This window comes from Beta vulgaris, chromosome 9 (assembly GCF_026745355.1).
Source record: "Beta vulgaris subsp. vulgaris cultivar EL10 chromosome 9, EL10.2, whole genome shotgun sequence".
Lineage (NCBI taxonomy): Eukaryota > Viridiplantae > Streptophyta > Magnoliopsida > Caryophyllales > Amaranthaceae > Beta > Beta vulgaris.
This window is the reverse complement of record NC_079210.1, coordinates 53,385,867-53,401,425: the sequence shown is the minus strand read 5'-3', so window position 1 is coordinate 53,401,425 and position 15,559 is coordinate 53,385,867. Positions and strand designations below refer to the sequence as shown.

Below are 15,559 nucleotides of genomic sequence, written 5' to 3'. Positions count from 1 at the left end.
ATTTTTGCCAGATCTACACAAAGGGCAGTCATATGATAGCATTTGAATTCAGTTTCAGAGAGGCTTGTATGCTGAAGGAATAATAACGGGGTTTCAATCTCCAACTAAAATTTGATTTTATGGCAAATGCAAAAGGGTTTGAGTTGTGCTTTTCTTCCCTCTGTCCTATGGCTAGTTGCTCATTTCTTTTGGTTAGGCATGAAGCAAGTGCTCGAGTGCATTCATCCTACACCGACCTTGTTAAGTCCGAACCTGTTGTGCAACAAGTGAAGCACGGTTCTGAACTTTCACGGCAGAGCTTGTCCAAGGATCTCCAGCATGTAGAAATTGCTGCACTTGCCTCTCTTGGTCATTTGTTCAAGGCAAAAAGGTCGAAAGAGAAGTAGAGGTTATTTATCTTAATATAGGAAGTCACATTTTCCCCCCCATATAGTTACTGTAACATAAGAAATCATACTTTTTCAATGCATTTTTCTTCCAAAGAACTCCATTTTTTTTCATTTCCAAGAATTATTACTTCCCATGTTTTCTTCAATTCCTAGAATTATTTACTTCATAATTTATGTCAATAAACATAATCTTAAAGAGTAAGTGTTGAGGATAAATAAACTGAAATAAGATGACAAAGAGGTCGTGCTTAGAATGGCTAACAGAAATGATTATGAGTTGTGAAGTCCTATGTAAGAACATTTTTTTAAGGAACTAATAGACTTAAGTAAATAAATAACTCCTTGTCTATGCTTTATACCACTGGCTGCTATAGAAATGTGTAAGTTATCCAACCGTATTCTTATATAGAAGTAGACAATGTAACAAGATCACCATACACTCGTAAGTCCCCACATAATTCTCTCCAATTAAGTAAATTATCATGGTGTAGTATGATTTATGAAACATCTCTTGCTTTTAAGTTCTTGCATACTTCTCATCATCTCCACTCGCTTAACCTGGCTACTACAGTATTACCAAATCGAAAACCCCTCCAGTTGCTACCATTTTGGACACTTCGAATGACAAGAGAATAGTTTGTCGAAGAGATCAAGGCCTAGCTGACAGATACAAGAACTTGGTTTCCAAATTAGCATCACGAAAATAAGATCGGCTTGGATTATAACAAGTTAGGACTTGCAAGCAAAGTTGAAGCTCAGTCTCAATTCAACTCATTAACACAAACGGCAGCAGATATAAAGTGGAGCTTTACAAACTCAATTCATGGTATACTCGATAAAAAGCTCCTGCACACACCGCAGACACATAAAACACATCCTCCAATCACTCTTCCGTCACCAAACATAGATTAAATTTTTTCAAGGGAAAGATGATAAACTATAGTTACCTCAGCTTGTCAACAGAGAAAACGCAACCCAATAGATGTTTTAGATTTGTATTTTCTTTGAGACAAATTTTATTGCTGCACAAATTAAGAATTCATTGCTGCAAAATTGAAAATCACTGCCGATTTTCAAGCAAAAACAAACGAGATAAAGAACAAAATTATTTTCTCCAATACTTCCTCACCAAATATACCTAGTTTTCTGTCAATTCCACAGAGCCTTAAGATGATACACTAATGACATCTTTCAGAATTCGAGCGGGAAAACCACAAGAATCCCAACAGCCAAAACAAAATTTGAGAGAAATTTATATTCTAGTCAAAAGCTATGAGCTAATGTTTAAAATAGACAATTTGCACCGGAAATTTCCAACATCAAATCTGACACATCTACTTCTTAGCTTCTTCATACTCTGCTTCTGGGGTCTGCTCACCACTGCCTGATGAGGAATCACCACCTGCAGCACCACCTGAGCCGCCGGACATATGTTGTCCAATCTTTGACACGGCCTTGTTAGCAGCATCTGTTTTTGCTTTAATATCATCGATGTTATCATTCTGCATGGCACTTCTCAAGTCAGCAACGGCATCTTCAATTTCCTTGGAAACCTCAGCTGGTATCTTCTCCCTATATTCACCCAGACTCTTTTCTATGCTATAGATGGTTGTATCTGCTGTATTTCTGGCATCAATGAGAGATTTCCTCTCTTGATCCTTCTGAGCATGTAGTTCAGCTTCCTTCACCATCTTGTCTATCTCATCTTCTGAGAGCCCACCAGAGGACTTGATGGTAATTTGCTGCTCTTTATTGGTAGATTTGTCCTTGGCAGAGACGGTAACAATGCCATTGGCATCAATATCGAATGTCACCTCAATTTGAGGAAGGCCTCGTGGTGCAGGTGGAATTCCTTGGAGTTCAAACTCTCCTAACATCTTGTTGTCGGTTGCCATTTCACGTTCACCTTGTAGTACCTTAATACCAACCTGTGTTTGGTTGTCGGCTGCTGTTGAGAACACCTGAAATTACAGAAACAAAACAAAAAAGCATCAGACATAAGCTGCAAACAAGACAACAGAGAGGAAATCAGCAACCAGTATGTTTATGACTTGTTATTTATAGTGATCTAAGGTTTGAGTAACACTCAAAGATTGGATTCCAAGTGGATTGTGTCACTATAGGAGGTACCCACTATCATGGAAACACGATCTTGAATTCAGGAATTAGGATGAAATAATTTAGCAGTACATTCGTGAAATATATCATTAGGACAATACACCTCCATGCCTATTTCTTGGACAAATTAAAGAAAACAGTCAGTCAATCAGTGCATACTCAACAGAATGTCATGACGTACCTGGCTCTTCTTCGTGGGAATGGTTGTATTCCTGTTGATCAATCTGGTGAAAACACCCCCCAATGTTTCTATACCAAGAGAAAGGGGAGTGACATCCAAAAGAAGCAACTCCTTGACATCACCGCGCAATATACCACCCTGGATGGCAGCACCCATAGCAACAGCCTCATCTGGGTTAACTCCTTTGCTTGGAGTCTTGCCAAAGATCTCCTGTACTACCTCTTGCACTTTAGGTACACGAGTCATACCACCAACAAGAAGAACTTCATCGACTTCTTTGATCGAAACACCGGCATCCTTCAAACAGTTTTTGCATGGGGAACGGGTTCTTTCAATCAGATTCCCTACAAGAGACTCGAACTTTGACCTTGAGAGTGTGATGTTCAAGTGCTTGGCTCCAGAAGAATCTGCACTGATAAAGGGGAGGCTAATGTCTGTTTGAGATGTTGAAGAAAGCTCTATCTTCGCCTTCTCAGCTGCTTCACGGAGTCTTTGCAGGGCAAGGCGATCACCACTCAAATCAATGCCGTCAGTTTTCTTAAACTCAGCCACCAAGAACTCCAATAGAGTGTTGTCAAAGTCTTCTCCTCCCAAAAATGTATCACCATTTGTAGCTTTTACCTGGATGATGAGTATCAAAATTTTAGTATATGAAGGATATCATGAGCAGCAGCAATACGTTCACAAAAAAATAAAGGAGCATTACCTCAAAAACACCATTGGAGATTTCAAGGATAGAGACATCAAATGTTCCACCACCAAGATCAAAAACTGCAATGAGACCCTCCTTGTTGGTCAACCCATAAGAAAGAGCAGCAGCAGTTGGTTCATTAATAATCCTCTGGACATCTAGTCCTGCAATGCGCCCAGCATCTTTTGTTGCTTGTCTCTGTGCATCATTGAAGTAAGCGGGGACTGTGACCACAGCTTTGGTAACTGTTTTCCCAAGGTAAGCCTCTGCAGTTTCCTTCATCTTGGTCAAGACAAAGGCTCCAACTTGGCTAGGAGAATATTGTTGGCCATTAGCTTCGACCCAGGCGTCTCCATTAGGAGCCCTGACAATCTTGTATGGAACCATCTTCATCTCCTTCTGTGTTTGGGCATCATCAAAACGTCTCCCAATCAACCGCTTGGTTCCAGAGAGAGTGTTTGTTGGGTTAGTTACAGCTTGGCGCTTAGCAGGGGTACCAACAAGCAGCTCACCCTTCGGGCTAAAGGCAACAACTGATGGTGTAGTACGGGCACCTTCAGCATTTTCAATCACTTTGGCAGTCTACACAGCAATCAGAAAATAAGTTATTCCAACAGAATAAAAGGGCTTTGACTAAGCCATCAGGCATACAATTGACAAGTTAAGTGACATGTACCTTTCCCTCCATGACAGAGACACAAGAATTAGTAGTACCCAAATCAATACCGATGACATCATTTCCAACAGGTCTTGCACTGCATAAGGAACCACAAAAGTAAGAAAAAAAAATGTGTTTTGAACATGGACAGCAAAAGAAATAACAGATAATTTACCTGAAAGGTCTCACCAAGTTCGCCAATTTGTGCGCCATAAATGGACTTGCCAGTGATGGATTGGCATTTCCAACCAACTGCACAAACAAGATCAGGAAGACATGTAAATAAGGATAAGTCGCAAGCATCAAACGAATCAGGAACCGTTATAGTTTTAGAATGACACTTCAAATTAACCTTTATAGAGGGATAAAAATTTAAACTTACAAACGATTACCAGCCGGGGAAAAAGGAACAACTATCACAACCATTTTATAGACCATAGCAAACCAGCACCAATCATAATCACAAACTAAAATACGAAATCAGACCAACAACAACACTCATAATGGCTAATAAATGAACAACACATGAACACAACCCTTCAAATTTGACACCAATATCACAAGATCATCAATGAAAAAACAAATCGGACCACGAAAACAAACACAAAAACAAGCCTTGAAAAGAAGTAATCTGCAGGCCAGAAACCTAAAAGTTTCACTAAAAACATCAAAAAAACAAAAATTGACTAACATGCTTTTCATAATCAAATTCAAACAAAATCAATTCAAACTGATCAATTAGAGCTCTGAAACTCCAATACACAACTGATCTCCCTACAACACAATCGAATTTCACTAAAACCTCACCTCAAAACAAAAACCCTAATCACATACCGACATCACATTAACTCTCATCAATAAACCACAAACCAATTCACAACATAACAATACTACTCCATTATCACACAAACAAAATAACAAATCCAATCATCCACCATAAAATCAAACAAAAACCCTACTTAAAAACATAAAAAATTACCGATTTGTAGGGAGAAAGAGAGCGAAACTGCTCACTGCGGAGACATCGGCGAAGAACGGCGGCCATGGTTGAAGGAGGAGAGAGAAAATGAGTAGATCTGTGAGAATATGAAGATGGGAAATGTGGTGGTGGGGTTTTTTTGGGGGGGTTTTTTTTCTCTCTCCTCGTTTTTGCTTTGTTACACCTAAAGAAGGCGAAATGGGAATAACGAAAATGAAGGTTAGGGTTTAGGGTTTAAGAGAGGAAGGAAAAGAGGGTTGAGACGTTGAGTTGAATGAAGAAGTTTCTAGATTTGTTTATCTTGTGCTCCAATCCACACCTTACATACCCAGTTGGCCACCTCTACACCTCTTTCTTTTCCCTTTTTCTTTATTTTTTTAAAAAAATTAAATAAAATTCTATTTATGGAATTTTATTTTTTACAAAATTAAAAGAAAGTGCAGGAGGGCGACTAATGCTATGCTCAGTTCACCTTTTTTTTTTTTTCTTATTTCAGAACTAATCAGATCAGATCAGAAAAAATAAGTTTAGATCAGTTCAGATCATGCTTATATTTAAAAATCATTATATCTTTCATTACATACTAGTAAAAATTATAATAATTGAATATTAATAAAGTACTCATTGAAACGAATCAAACAAACCCCACATGACTATATTTTTTCTTATATATTGAAAAAAAAATCTAAAAGATAAGATCTTGTAATCAGATCAGATCAGATAAGTTCAGATCAAAAAATTTCAAGTGAACTAAACATAGCCTAAATATCATCTGTGAAAATATCCGAAGTTAATGAAGAGTTAATACAAAAAGAAAAATTAACTACTCATGACTTTTCTACCTACTTCAATTTAAGGCAAATAATGAGCTAGCTCATACCTTTGACCTCAAGTAAGGATTTCCAAAGATTTACCATCTAATCTAACATCTTAAAGTGATTAATGTTTCTACAAAATTATAAATATGTGTTGGTAATTAGTAATGTGGCAGTTATGCCTACTACTAGCCATAAAGTTTATTTTTCTTATTTGATTTCTTTTTTGCAGTCATTCCCTTGCTCCTTCTCTCCTTTCGAAATTCACCTTGATCATTAGAGTCCTCTACTTCGTAATTAGTGGTGTAGCGTTACAAATTATTCTTGATGGCTAATCAAATCTTATTGTTGTTGTTCGAGAATACGGATCAGGAGATGAAGTTCAAAGGAACAAATGACCTATTAGTAAGAATTAATATACATTTATCACTGCACCAAGTAATATATGGTGAAATTATTTTAAAATTAAATTATTAATATATGAAATATATAAGTACCATGGGCAATGCCCGGTTCTAAAAACTAGTTGTTTCAACAAGGTGAATACAATCACTTTCGACAAGTGCATTCCGAAATCTGAACTCCACAGCCACCTAAATACCAAATAAGATAGCCTGCCTCAGCAATTAACGTCTCCCAATAATCCTCCACCTTCCACGTTGCAACCTACAACGCGTGTGCACAAATTGAATATACTCTCTTGTTTTAGTATTGAATCAGGTGTGGCTCGTGGAAGTACTATTATTAAATTTTACTTTTTTTGTGCGAATGAGCCACAAGGACAGGAATGAGAATCGACTGCAGGATCACTTAAAATCGAGAGAAAAGCTCTAACCAATTGAGATATCCCTCACTCTTTATTTAAATATAGATGCATACATAATATTTTAGCTACATCACGTTAATACTATATTCTCTTTGCCTAAATAAGGTGGTTATATGGTCTAGTTTGATCTGAATATTTATTGTTTGATAAAGTTTGGTCTAGTTTTGTAGCTTGATTGAACTTTGACCATATTTTCACATTAATCTATAATATTTATGTAAGATCTTGTTAGATATGTCTCATTATATAGTTTCATATCTAGTAACAGAATCTTTGCAATTATGTAATTAGTAGACCAGACCTAAAGTCCGCCCATTTTGACCCGACCAGGCCCGACCCGACCGATGAGAAATTTTTTTAAACACGGCCCAACCCAATTTCCTCTAGTAATTAGTAAGAAAAAGAAGATTTGATCTAGTTTGACTTTTCCTAGTTGGCCGATCTCATATAATACTAACACGAATGAGTATCAACCTATCAAATTAATCCAAACTCATTAAAATGTTCCAATAAGTGAAAATAAGATGAGAAGAACGTAGTTTAAACATGTGCTTGCTACTTTATAACCTATTCAATACGAGTTCATAAATTATCATTCCACTCTACTCTCTATATATATAGAAAATCGCGCACCACTCCTAAGCTTAGGGGTGCTCCGGATCGGGAAAATGCGACCCGAATCCTATCCAGAAATTTGGATATTCAAAATATCAAATCGGGCTAGATATCCGAAAACTAAAAAAAAACCACATTTTTCAAAAGAAAAATTCATAAAGTAAGTTTCATATTTGATCATCGGATATTTTGGATACCCGGTCTCAAAAACGAATATTTCCTGATATTTCGGATCGGATATCCGTAAATGGAAATTTCCGATCCATACCCGATCCGAAACTAAAAAACGCCCGGATCGGATATTTATGAACACCCTTATGGCTAAGCTAACATGGAAGTATAGAAGTTCAAGAATCAAGACCAACTCCAAAAGGGAATTTTTCCTTTTACATTATCCACGGATAGTTCTGTTTTAGATACATCAGAGTAACAGAACACAGGCTATGAGGCTAAGACAGTTCATATCAGAATTTTGAAACATGGTTGCTAAATACAACCTCACTTTACTAATACAACCCTACAAAATATCTAAAATACCATTTGCCTCAAAACCCATTTCTCTGTGTAACTACTCTCTCCACTCATCTCTCCCCATCTTCCTCTTCGTCCTCTTCAAATTTCCATAGATTTTAACCTCTTCTTCCTCTTTAGATTTCCATAGATTTGAACAAATTGGAGCGATTTCCATAAATTATTCATAATTCTCTCTCCATAATTCTCTTTGCAGAGGATGATTTCATTAGAATTGTGTTGTCTCTTTGCAAAGCACCTGACTGTGATACTCATTTTTGTATATAAAGATGTTGACTAGAGAAATTTTGAAGTCATTTGAACTTTTTTTTGGATGGTAAAATCACTTTTGATGTCAAATATAGTGGTATGCTTTCATATGGTCTGACATATGTTAAAAAATTAAGATTGTATAAATGCTAACCTCTGGATAATCCTATATTTTTTATGACGCCTTCGATTTTCTACGTCTTTGGAATTCTGTTGTATTTCGTGCAAGGTGCACGAAACGGATTCAATTGTTTCGTGCAGATTGCACGAAACAGAATCAATTGTTTCGTGCAGATTACACGAAACGGAATCAATTGTTTCGTATAGTCTACACGAAACAATTATTGTTTCGTGTAGTCTACATGAAACAGACGAATTATGCATTACAAAAAAAATTCACAACTTGAATCATAATTACGAAAAAAATTCACAACTTACATCATATTGAAATTCGATTGGGTCAAAATTATGGTCCATTGAATATCAAATTAAAATTTGTAGATCTTCAATGAAGTTTTTTATATCTAACAGTTAGAGAGGAGGAGAGAATATTTTTAGAGAGAGAAAGGTTTTTTTTTAGAAAAAATATGTTAATAAGTGTTTTTTTGGGTTTTTTTTTAAGGCTGCGTTAGTAAAGTGAGGCCGCGTTTAGCAACCCCCTTCTGAAATCAGTGGAGTACAAGTTTAATTGCTTAAGTTGTTAAGTACAACAAAATCCCTATTCATTGAAGAAATGACAATCATTTTGAATAATCAAGTAGTAAAAGAATCTGTACATCGTGTTAAAGATCATTACATGTAGACCTTCTGCAATAACTATGCTACTCAGACTCCTTACCTCAGGTACATCTGACAAATTCTCGACACTCTAATTTGTACCAAAAACATGAAATTTCTTCCATCATAATATACCCTCCATCTCAAATTCGAAGGTATCCTCCTCTTTCTTGGTGTTCACCTGTAGAGGTTCGTTTGAGGAATGACTTTCGGTTGAAAGACCAGCTTCTTTGTAGACTCTTTCGGTTCCACCAAGCACTGATACCACGGGTATAAAGTGCTGCGAAGAAGAAGCAAAGAAGTACAGACACAAGGGTAACTACACAAAGAAACATGACATTTTGAAAACCGTCTTTTATATCAGGGCTCCTCTGGATTGTCCATGGAACTCCTCCGACATTCATTCCAAAAACTGCAAATAAACATTAGCCGTCTCAAAATTATTAGTTACAAGCCAAAATAGAACGTTTTTACTTTTAGGAAATACTAATAAATACACACTGAATTATGAGCCATCAAACAAAAAAGAAGAAATAATTTGAATTTATGATGACAATGTTTAACCGATGTCAAGATGGAAATTACAGGCGTCTAAACCACCAGAAAGAATGAAAAACCACAATATTCCTAAGTGAATCTTCCCATTGACATCGTTAGGAAGTTTTCTTTTCCCATGTATATTAATGATTTAGATGCCTGAATTTCCGACTTTGACATAGCCCTTATTTTTTGTTTGTTCACATAGTTCATAGTTCAATATATTTCTGAACATCCTGTAGTCCTGTACCTATCTTACTTCCCTCTATTTTTGTTTGATGGTACATAATTCAGTATGTTTACGTCAGTTTTCCTTTTTTCATGACATGTATGATCTGAAATGTTATGTAAGTACAAGCGTTTACCTCCAGTGATGAAAGATAATGGAAGGAATACAATGGATAGGAATGAGAGGTAGTAGAGTTTCTTGTTAATTTGTTCAGACTGCCAGCTATCAAGACTAGCCTGGATTGCAGTTACACGGTTTGCTATAAAACCAACATTCTCTTTTAGCCGTCTGAGTCTTCCAATCAACTCTTCAAGAGAATTGATGTCTTCTTGTGCGAACCAATGTTTCGAAGAGAATTTTTCTTTGACACGTGGAAATATTTGCTCTCCATGCGCAATTACCTGCTCTCAAACATTCAACAATGCATAGCATAAATGATTAGCCTTTGTGCTTTAAAATGCTGAAATTCTTTCTTCTTTTTTGTTTTATGATCATCATTGTAGCTAGGAACCCAAGATAAAATCTTTTATTGGAAAATTTTCGAGTTTCTCTCTACATTATCAATCAATTTTAGATGTTCATAGTGGAAGAAAAGATGAAGAGAAGCTCATTGGAGAAGGATATATTGCTTGAATGATTGATTACCTGGAGTAGCCTCTGTATATTAAGATGCATTTTCGGAAATCTTCTATCATCTAACATTTGCTTTTTCAATGCAAAACCACCTGCAAGCCATTAAATTAATCAGGCTCGATTATATTGAAGTGAAAAAACATCTAGAAAACTTTAATGAGCAAAAGTTTTAAGTTTCAGTCAGAACAAGTCCATACAAAGGCCAAGAAGTTCAACAAAAGTACAATCTAGGGCTACTGGAAGAAGCCATTATTTAGCAAGAGTTTTGCAGGGTTACCGACAGAAGCCAATCAATCTCAAAAGATCGGAAGAACGATTTATCATCATTGTCCTCATCACGTCTTTCTTTCTGTTCCACACTTTAAATTAACAATAGAATGAACAACTATGAGACTTCATAACTAGGGGAAAAATAAAAGAGGTAGTGAGGGGATTAAAGATATGGGGCAGTTACAGGCTCACAGCAATTCCAGGTGTAACAGAAGTTATGTTTTGGTTTTCAGTATAAAGGTGACATATATGGGTTTAAAGCATTTAAAGCTATATTACTCCGACTTCTCATTCTATCTCAAGTACTGATATTGGATCCTCGACACTCCAACATGGGCATGGACACTGATGCTTCCATATGGAGTAAAATAGTAAATCATGGGAACTTTTCATAAATCAGCTGATACAGACACTTCTCATACCCATGTGTGACATGAGTACCTGAGTTCGAGTTACATTGTTTAACGAGCAACAATAAAATCAGGAAACTACCACTTAAATAAGCATATATTAACCATGATGAAATTCCTGAAAATGCAAGTCAATAATCCATGTTCCAAGACTAAAAATCAGATAGAACAAAAAAGGAATTTGACCAAATATACAAACCTTTATCCAGTTCTAATTCCACTGAATCCAATTCGCTTTCGAGTGTGGTGACATTATCATGCAGATGATCCACAAATGTATCAATAACATGAATAACAAGATTCGAGACCGAGTTAGGGACAGGATTATCAGCCTCCTCAGAATGGTTCATCATCAACAAAAACTCGAGCACATGCTCCTTGATCACAACCCCACCTTCCTTTTGCTCCCCATTTCGACATCTAGGAGTGTCAACAACCGGGATCTCCGACAACAAAGATTGACCCACTTGAGAGAATCCAAGTCTTGGGACTCTACCCAATGAAACAGTAATCACAGAGTTCTCAGTTATCCTAGCAGCGAGTCTCGAAATATAAGCACTAGAAGCTGGTCCAGGAGAATTAACCCTAAAAACTAAAGCTCCATCTACATACCCACAAAAGGATCCATTGCTAACAAGTGAAAGTATGTCTTGAAGCTTTAATGGAGGACAAAGTACATCAATTAGGTATTTTGCAGAAATTGAAATATTTTGATTTGCTTTAGGAAGTTCTACATGATACCAACAAAACTCTTTACCTTTTCCTTCACTAAGATCCCAATCTTTGGTATAATAATTCCCATTTCCATCAAATATGTAAGCCCATCTTCTAACAAATCCTGGAAAATGTGTTTTCAGAAAATTTCTTTCTGTAAGAGGTATACTTTCAGATGTTTCTGCTAAACCATTTTCTAAATCCTCATTACTACTCATATCTTCAGGAACTAGCTCCATCATCCAAAAATATTAGCACAAAATTGATATTGACCCAATTCAATTCAATAAACCCTAACTTCAAATTGAGAAACTCAAATCTTGAGAACCTAAAATCAAAGAAACCCACACCAAAAAAATGAAATCTTGAAGTGACCCACCAAAAGTAACAGCTCAAAGAACATAAATTTGCAAAACCCACCAAAATTTCAACCAAAATCCCAGATTTTTTTATGAATCAAAGAACTAGATTGAGTATAGCTAGCAAACTAAGCAAAATTAATAAGAAGAAAGGAAATTAATTGACCAGAAGATGATTGTCAAACCTTCGAAGTTCGCTTCTTTTTGTTTGAAGTTTGTAGAAAAAATTCAGCTAGAAATAAACATTTGGTGAGTTTTTATATTGCATAAGTAGTATGTTTAAAGTTTAATCCTTCACATATTAGAATTTGGCATCCAACAAACCTACCAAAACTCGGAAATATTATAACTCAATAAGGCTAAAGGAGGGAGGTGGTTTCAGAGAAGCTTCATAGTTGACACTTGACAGGGTCCCACTTAAGCCGGACAACATAACTGCAATTTAAAATAATCCTAATCTGTTGGGGGTTCAGTTTTTGGTCGTACAGATTTAATTCACTAAAATATCCTTATTATTTGAAAGATGAACGCTATTTTTTAAAAAAGAAACTAGAATAGCTCGGGCGACGCGTCGAGTTTTAACTTTGAACTAAGGGCGTGATCGGCACAAGTTTTTTAAGTAACTTTTAGTGTCTGTGAAAAGTAGTAGTGTTTGTCAAGGTAGTGGTGTAAGTAGGGATGGCAATGGGGCGGATCTGGGTCGGATCCACCTGGACCCAGACCCGTTTATTTTTCACAGACCCAGACCCACCCCAGATTCGTTAGGTCTAGATTTTTTAGACCCAGACCCAGATCCGTTGGGTCTAGCGGGTCCATGGGTCCTAAATGGGTCCTTCTTAGTTTTAAGTTTTCATCACATTTTTGAATATATGTAATTAAAAATTTTCGCCCTAATATATATAAGTTCTTGTATCCATGGTTAAAGCATTCTCTAAATAAAATTTTAATAATTAACTCATAAAATATTAAAATGTTACAACTTATAAAGTTACATATCTTAGTGGAGTTACAACACTAACGAGTTCACAAAATCACAACTCATAAAATTTTAGATTTTAGGTAAAAAAAAAATCTAATATATAAATGGGTCCATGGGGCGGGTCTGGGTCTAGCATATACGGACCCGTACCCAGACCCGACCCATGCTTTTCAGGACCCAGACCCGACCCAGACCCATTGGGTCTAAAATTTCTGGATCCAGACACTTATAAATGGGTCGGGCCCTAACGGGTCTGGGTCGGGTCCAGGACCCATTGCCATCCCTAGGTGTAAGTAGCTTTTAGTGTTACAAGTAGTGTTTTAGTAGTGTTTGTAAAAAGCTACAATTTGTAGCTTTTGGGGTAGCTTTAGTGGTGCATAAATTATATATTAAACTTTTGTTTGAGTTTTTAATTAATTATTTGTAAACAACTATTTTGACAACTTCTTTTACCGAACATCAATATCTTATACCGCTACTTGGACAGCTAACAGCTACACACCAACCACTAAAAAAACCAGCAGAGCTAACAAGTACTCTAACAGCTAAAAGCTACTACTACAACTATTTGTTGCCAAACACGCCCTAATTTTTAAGCTTGGGCAATACCTCGGGTACTAAAATATTTCATTTATTAGTATTTTACATTGAAATTATAACACCAAATATTGTTTAGTTTCATGGTTAAGACATTAGTGCACAAGCTTGAGGTCATGAGATTAAATCTTATACCATTTATAATCTAATTTTTTTTAATTGTATGTGGAGTACATTATTAATTATGTCATTACTTCATCACTAGGGATGGCAATGGGGCGGGTCTGGGTCGGGTCCACCTGGACCCAGACCCAGACCAGTTTATTTTTCACAGACCCAGACCCGCGCCAGATCCATTGGGTCTAGATTTTTCAGACCCAGACCCAGATCCGCTGGGTCTAGCGGGTCCATGGGTCCTTACTGGGTCATAATTGGGCCCTTCTTAGTTTTAAGTTTTCATCACATTTTTGAATATATGTAATTAAAAATTTTCGCCCTAATATATATAGGTTCTTGTATCCATGGTTAAAACATTCTCCAAATAAAATTTTAAGAATTAACTCATAAAATATTAAAATGTTACAACTTATAAAGTTACATGTCTTAGTGGAGTTACAACACTAACGAGTTCACAAAATCACAACTCATAAAATTTTAGAGTTTAGGTAAAAAAAAAAAAAAAAATCTAATATGTAAATGGGTCCGCGGGGGGGGGTCTGAGTCTAGCATATGTGGACCCAGACCCAGACCCGACCCATGCTCTTCGGGACCCAGACCCGACCCGAACCCATTGGGTCTAAAATTTCTAGACCCAGACCCTTATAAATGGGTCGGGTCCTAGCGGGTCTGGGTCGGGTCCATGACCCATTGCCATCCCTATTCATCACTCTCCATCTTACATCTACCCCCACCATATTTTCTCCATCTTACATTTACTCCCACCATATTTTCTCTCTCCTCCAATTCCTTCTATGCTGCTCTATTTCTCGGTCCATCATGAAGAGCCGGACATCAGTTTCTCGGCCAAATTTTTATCTCTCTCCTAATAAACTAATATTACTTTTACACTATCTATTCATAATCCACAAGAGGGCAACGGCGAAGGATACTCTAAAGTTTTCTCACCACGTCTGAAGAGTTAATAAAATAATTATATTGGATGACATAATTTTGAAAAATTTGGACATTGAATTGTGACCTTATACAGGAAAATGACATTCCTATGGGAAAAGGGCTATATTGATAATAGCTCACTGTCCAAACTATTTCTCATATATCCATTGTTTTACGTAACCATACAACCCTCTCATAACATTGAAAAACTTGAGGAGCTGTGGAGATTTATGAAAAAAAAACATATCTTTAGAAATGTTTTTGATTCTTTGAAAAGTATATAGTTGTACCATGTATGATTTATAACGATTACAACTTATCAGGTTATTTCTTACCATTTAACATATCTAATATGATGTTGATCCCACATTGGCCATACAATAAACTCCTTAGGTGCATGAGTGCATCAACATATCCCTATTATATAACCTTATTAATGCCTATTAATTAATTTTACTAAAGCTTTTATTGGTATTTCCATATAAGAATTGTAAGTATTTCTTATCACACCATATAATAATAGTGACACAAATTTTCGGAGATTTAGAAAGTATAAAATTTGAGCAAAACATCAAGTTTCTTTGGTCAATTTGTTATAAGTAGTTGAGGTTATAAGTTAGAACCTGAGTTCGACTAAAGGATAAAGATTGTTCAAATTTGAGATGTAAAAGTTTGATAAAAGAATTTATCGTTGCAACAAAAATATTGATACCATTAACTAGTATCAAATGTCAAAGGACCAACTCAACCAAAAGTTTAAGCTGATGATTGAGGCCCAAGAATAGATCTATACTCTATCACCAAAAAAGGAAAGACAACTATATTTGCTTATCAATTTGGGTTGACTTCGTTTAAGGCCAACATGGCTTACATAACTTGAGCTTATATACCTCCAAAAGACAAATATGATAGTTGAAACCTGATTTCTTTAAAATATAACTACTTCCAA

General features: G+C 36.1%; 2 protein-coding genes across 3 annotated transcripts; both read right to left on the bottom strand.

Annotated features, from left to right (window-relative positions):
* Positions 1-1,482: 1,482 nt before the first annotated feature.
* On the bottom strand, positions 1,483-5,300 carry LOC104904782 (heat shock 70 kDa protein, mitochondrial). The gene is made up of 6 exons (XM_010693161.4): positions 5,017-5,300; positions 4,213-4,289; positions 4,056-4,134; positions 3,395-3,961; positions 2,689-3,309; positions 1,483-2,350 (listed from the first exon to the last, which is right to left on the bottom strand). Exons 1-6 carry the CDS (start codon positions 5,080-5,082, stop codon positions 1,724-1,726), a joined length of 2,037 nt encoding a protein of 678 aa, XP_010691463.1. The 5' UTR covers positions 5,083-5,300; the 3' UTR covers positions 1,483-1,723.
* A 3,477-nt stretch (positions 5,301-8,777) lies between these two features.
* LOC104904781 (hypothetical protein) lies at positions 8,778-12,412 on the bottom strand. 2 transcript variants are annotated; one of them, XM_048636573.2, is made up of 5 exons: positions 12,167-12,412; positions 11,108-11,950; positions 10,241-10,320; positions 9,732-9,996; positions 8,778-9,241 (listed from the first exon to the last, which is right to left on the bottom strand). In XM_048636573.2, exons 2-5 carry the CDS (start codon positions 11,862-11,864, stop codon positions 8,973-8,975), a joined length of 1,371 nt encoding a protein of 456 aa, XP_048492530.1. In that variant the 5' UTR covers positions 11,865-11,950; positions 12,167-12,412; the 3' UTR covers positions 8,778-8,972. The 2 variants fall into 2 exon arrangements, with proteins under 2 accessions (XP_048492530.1, XP_010691462.1); XM_010693160.4 differs by having other exon boundaries at positions 11,108-12,412.
* Between the last annotated feature and the right edge of the window lie 3,147 nt (positions 12,413-15,559).